The sequence below is a fragment of the Scomber japonicus genome, chromosome 13 (assembly GCF_027409825.1).
Source record: "Scomber japonicus isolate fScoJap1 chromosome 13, fScoJap1.pri, whole genome shotgun sequence".
Taxonomy (NCBI): domain Eukaryota; kingdom Metazoa; phylum Chordata; class Actinopteri; order Scombriformes; family Scombridae; genus Scomber; species Scomber japonicus.
In genome coordinates, this window is record NC_070590.1 from 383,048 (window position 1) to 389,158 (window position 6,111).

A 6,111-nucleotide genomic window follows, 5' to 3' on the forward strand; every position below is an offset into this window, starting at 1 on the left:
CTTTAACCTCAGCATGTGGGTCTGTGTGTGTGTGTGTGTGTGTGTGTGTGTGTGTGTGTGTTCCAGGTTAATGAGATCTATCAGGATCATTCACTGGGAGCGAACATCAACGTGGTCCTGGTCAGGATCATCATGTTGTCTCCAATAAAGGTCAGACAGCAGCATCCTCACTTCATCTATCATTTAAAGTAATGTCACACATGAATAAGCTGAAGCTGTTTAATGAAGCAGGTTAGCAGGTTAGCAGGTTAGCAAGTGAGCAGGTTAGCAGTGTAGCTTCATGTAGCTTTGGACTGAACTCAGTATATCTCACAATGAGATACACTATATTGCCAAAAGTATTCACTCATCCATCCAAATAATAGAAATCTGTTCCACTTCCATGGATACAGGTGAACAACATCAAGCAGCGAGGCATGCAGACCAGAACCCTGTGATAGGGTTAGGCCACCTGTACCTAACCCTAACCCTAACCCTGTGATAGGTATTCCACAGTCAACTGTCAGTGTTATAACAAAGTGGAAGTGATTGGGAACGACAGCAACTCAGCAGGAAGTGGTTGGTCACGTAAACTGACGGAGCGGGTCAGCGGACCTCCAAACTTCATGAGGCCTTCAGATGAAGAGCAGAGTGTAGACAGCTTCATGGGTTTCATGGTGTAAAGCAGCTACTACTGGACTCTATGAGCAGTGGAGAACCGTTCTCTGGAGGGAAGAATTGAGTCTGGGTTTGGCGGTTGCCATGGGAACGGTACTGGTCTGACTACATTGTGCCAAGTGTAAAGTTTGGTGGAGGGATTATGGTGCTGGACTTGGCCCCTTAGTTCCAGGGAAAGGAACTCTGAATACTCCCAACTTTGTGGGAACAGTTTGGGGAACCCTAACCCTTCCTGTTCCTACATGGGGAACCCTAACCCTTCCTGTTCCAACATGGGGAACCCTAACCCTTCCTGTTCCAACATGGGGAACCCTAACCCTTCCTGTTCCAACATGGGGAACCCTAACCCTTCCTGTTCCTACATGGGGAACCCTAACTCTTCCTGTTCCAACATGAACAAGGTCCATAAAGACATGAGAGAGTTTGGTGTGATGAACTTGACTGGCCTGCACAGAGTCCTGACCTCAACCTGATAGAACAGCTTTGGGATGAATCAGAGCAGACTGAGGCCTTCTGGTCCAACATCAGTGTGTGACCTCACAAATGTGCTTCTGGAAGAACGGTCAAACATTCCCATAAACACTCCTAAACCTTGTGGAAAGCTTTCCCAGAAGAGTTGAAGCTGTTCTAGCTGCAAAGGGACCGACGTCATATTAAACATCTGGATTCAAGTCAAGGCCGGTGAGCCAATACTTTTGGCAGTATAGTGTAGATCAATGAGGTCAGGGAGGATGCTAACATCAAACATGACCCTGTTACTGTGGTGAGGTCCAAACCCAGCAGCCTAACGCTGACCCTGCTTCAGTCCCAGGAGCTGATCTCTGTGGGGAACCCTCAGAAGAGTCTGGAGAACGTGTGCGGCTGGTCCTATCTGCAGCAGAGAGAACAGACTCACGCTGAGCAGCACGATCACACCATCTACCTGACCAGGCAGGAGTTCGGGCCGTCCGGCATGCAGGGTACTACTGCTACTACTGCTAGTACTACTGCTACTACTGCTAATACTGCTAGTACTACTGCTAATACTGCTACTACTGCTAGTACTACTGCTACTACTGCTACTACTGCTAATACTGCTACTACTGCTAGTACTACTGCTAATACTGCTAATACTGCTAGTACTACTACTGCTAGTACTACTGCTACTACTGCTACTACTGCTAGTACTATTGCTACTACTGCTAATACTGCTAGTACTACTGCTACTACTGCTAATACTGCTAGTACTACTGCTAGTACTACTAATACTGCTACTACTGCTAGTACTACTGCTAGTACTACTGCTACTACTGCTAGTACTACTGCTACTACTGCTAATACTGCTACTACTACTGCTACTACTGCTAGTACTACTGCTGCTACTGCTAATACTACTGCTAGTACTACTGCTACTACTGCTAGTACTACTGCTAATACTGCTAGTACTACTGCTACTGCTAGTACTACTGCTAATACTGCTAGTACTGCTGCTACTGCTACTACTGCTAGTACTACTGCTACTGTTGCTACTACTACTAGTACTACTGCTACTACTGCTAGTACTGCTAGTACTACTGCTACTACTGTTAATACTACTGCTAGTACTGCTAATACTACTGCTACTACTGCTAGTACTACTGCTACTACTGCTAGTACTACTGCTACTACTGCTACTACTGCTAGTACTACTGCTACTACTGCTAATACTACTGCTACTACTGCTACTACTGCTAGTACTACTGCTACTACTGTTAATACTACTGCTAGTACTGCTAATACTACTGCTACTACTGCTAGTACTGCTAGTACTACTGCTACTACTGTTAATACTACTGCTAGTACTGCTAATACTACTGCTACTACTGCTAGTACTACTGCTACTACTGCTAGTACTACTGCTACTACTGCTACTACTGCTACTACTGCTAATACTACTGCTACTACTGCTGCTACTACTGCTAGTACTACTGCTACTACTGCTACTACTGCTAGTACTACTGCTACTACTGCTAGTACTACTGCTAGTACTGCTAGTACTACTGCTAATACTGCTACTACTGCTAGTACTATTGCTACTACTGCTAATACTACTGCTACTACTGCTAGTACTACTGCTAATACTACTACTACTGCTAGTACTACTGCTACTACTGCTAATACTACTGCTAATACTACTGCTACTACTGCTAATACTACTGGGTGCTAGTACTACTGCTGCTACTACTGCTAATACTGCTAGTACTAAAGGGAAAAAAAAACAAATCCTGGGCCTGATGTAGCAGAACAGCTGCTGTTTACTCAGCTGTTAAATAAACCAGACACATATATACATTTATATCTGTCTGACATAATAGCTGCCACTCTCACACTGAGTATAACACTGAACCGTTTTCTTCTTCTCTGCTTTCATAACTGGTCTCTGACTCTGCAGCTCCACCTGGTGGCAGAATTATATAACACTTAACTCACTAATGAACCAGCTAGAATGTTAACCTCACCTCTTTTACCTCTTTTAGTACGTCTGTTTCTTCTTTTACTACTGACACAAAGACACCTGCTGCTGACCCCTGACCCCTGACCTCTGACCCCTGACCTCTGACCCCTCTGCAGGTTATGCTCCAGTGACAGGAATGTGTCGTCTCCATCGGAGTTGTGTCCTCGTCTTCGAGGACGGTTTTTCTTCGGCTTTCGTAGCTGCTCACGAAACAGGACACGTGTGAGACACACACACACACACATTTACACACACACACACATTTACACACACACACATTTACACACACACACACACACACACATACACACACACACACACACACACTGGTCTGCTGGTTTGAAGGTTAACATGATGTTTTTATAGTGATGATACTAATATTAATTTTCACCAGTGAAAACAGGCTTAAAACCATTCAGAGAAAATGTACTTATGAGAAAAACTGACCATCCGACTCCTCAGAGGATCTTTGAGTTCAACCACGGTTCAGCGTTGTCGGCGTGGTTACGTAACGTTATCAGCGTTGTCACCATGGTTACGCTACGTTATCAGCGTTGTTGCCGCGGTTACGTTACGTTATCAGCGTTGTCGCCGCGGTTACGTAACGTTAGCAGCATTGTCGCCGCGGTTACGTAACATTGTCACCGCAGTTACGTTATCAGTGTTGTCACCGCGGTTACGTTACGTAGCGTTATCAGCGGTGTCACCACGGTTACGTAGCGTTATCAGCGTTGTCACCACGGTTACGTAGTGTTATCAGTGTTGTCACCGCGGTTATGTTACGTAGCGTTATCAGCGTTGTCACCACGGTTACATAGCGTTATCAGCGGTGTCACCACGGTTACGTAGGGTTATCAGCGGTGTCACCGTTGTCACCACGGTTACGTATCGTTATCAGCGTTGTCACCACGGTTACGTAACGTTATCAGCGTTGTCACCACGGTTACGTATCGTTATCAGCGTTGTCACCGCGGTTACGTAACGTTATCAGCGTTGTCACCGCGGTTACGTAACGTTATCAGCGTTGTCACCGCGGTTACGTAGCGTTATCAGCGTTGTCACCGCGGTTACGTAACGTTATCAGCGTTGTCACCGCGGTTACGTAACGTTATCAGCGTCGTCTCCATGGTTACGTAACGTTATCAGCGTTGTCACCGCGGTTACGTAACGTTATCAGCGTTGTCACCGCGGTTACGTAACGTTATCAGCGTTGTCACCGCGGTTACGTAACATTACCAGCATTGTCACCATGGTAGCAGCTTGTCAATCAGAAAGTAACCACACCCTGAAGCTGCTTTTTTGTCTGTTTTACTTCAAACGGATCGTAACGTTGTGTTTTATTGAAGACTTGAAACGAATGAATGAGACAATAAACTGAAGAGCAGAAAGTTCACTCAGGTAATAAAGAGACTTGTTATTGGAACAGGTGGAGTCGCCCCCTCTGGCCACTAGAGAGAAAGCAGGTTTAAAGCACTTCCTCCTTGAGTTAAGACAGGTGACCTTTGACCTTTGCTCAGAGTGCATGTCGGTGTGTGTCTCAGGTTGGGCATGGAGCACGACGGCGAGGCCAACGACTGCGGAGACGACGTCCCGCTGGGAAGCATCATGTCTCCGCAGGTTCAGGCCACCTTCCATCGGTACCACTGGTCCCGCTGCAGCTGGAGGGAGCTGCACAAATACCTCAAGTACTGATTATATAGTACAGATTTATTTATCTTCAGTACGTTCGACTGTCTCCGTGACGACCCGTTCATGTGTCTGTCTCTTCAGTACGTACGACTGTCTCCGTGACGACCCGTTCAACCATGAGTGGCCGGCTCAGCCTCAGCTGCCGGGCTTCCAGTACTCCATGGACCAACAGTGCCGCTTTGACTTTGGACCGGGATACAGCACCTGTACTGCAGTAGGTCTACCTGTCTGTCTGTCTGTCTGTCTACCTGTCTGTCTACCTGTCTGTCTCTCTGTCTGTCTGTCTGTCTGTCTACCTGTCTGTCCGTCTGTCTGTCTCTCTGTCTACCTGTCTGTCTACTTGTCTGTCTGTCTGTCTACCTGTCTGTCTCTCTGTCTGTCTGTCTTTCTACCTGTCTGTCTGTCTGTCTGTCTGTCTACCTGTCTGTCTATCTGTCTGTCTACCTGTCTGTCTGTCTACCTGTCTGTCTGTCTGTCTGTATGCTCACCTGTCTGTCTGTCTGTCTGTCTGTCTACCTGTCTGTCTGTCTGTCTGTCTGTCTACCTGTCTGTCTGTCTGTCTGTATGCTCGTCTGTCTGTCTGTCTGTCTGTCTACCTGTCTGTCTGTCTACCTGTCTACCTGTCTGTCTGTCTGTCTGTATGCTCACCTGTCTGTCTGTCCACCTGTCTGTCTGTCTACCTGTCTGTCTACCTGTCTGTCTGTTTACCTGTCTACTTGTCTGACTGTCTGTCTCTCTGTCTACCTGAAATAAAATGACAGTAAAAGAGAAAATAAAAATGAACCCTTATCAGTTGAACTGGAGCCCAGAGGAGTCAACATGAACCCTGAACCTGAGACTCAAACACCAGGCAGCAGAGATGAACTCACTCAGGTCACCAAACATTTGTTACTAAAGAAACTTTAAAACTTTAAAACTTTAAAACAAGTGAAAATATTTCAGTCTGTTTCCAGTTAAACAGAAAAACTGAAGCAGAAAGAAAAGAGAAAGGTTTGTTGGTTTGTTTGTGATGTAGACGAAATAAAGAAACTATCCCCGAAAGCTACAATAAAGAAGTGAGTCTAACATAAATATGAGTTAGAGCAGAACAACACGTTCAGAGATCAGCTGGAAACGATTAACGGATACTTCGGGTCTGATGTGTTCTGGACGTTACTCCAGAAACATTCGATGATGTCATCAAAGTTCATCAGGATCCGTTTAAACAAATAAAGACCACGACTGTTCACTGTCCAACATGCTGCTCTGAGACCAGTTTAACCCTGTGTGTGTGTGTGTGTGTGTGTGTGTGT

At 45.9% G+C, this 6,111-nt stretch overlaps 1 protein-coding gene across 1 annotated transcript in view; it reads left to right on the forward strand.

The window, feature by feature from the left end:
- LOC128371832 (A disintegrin and metalloproteinase with thrombospondin motifs 2-like) overlaps positions 1-6,111 on the forward strand; it is a 30,733-nt gene that overhangs the window by 17,721 nt on the left and 6,901 nt on the right. Inside the window, 5 exon segments of the mRNA XM_053332213.1 lie at positions 67-150; positions 1,463-1,616; positions 3,247-3,352; positions 4,672-4,815; positions 4,901-5,033. Of these exon segments, the coding sequence (XP_053188188.1) occupies positions 67-150; positions 1,463-1,616; positions 3,247-3,352; positions 4,672-4,815; positions 4,901-5,033 (621 nt within the window).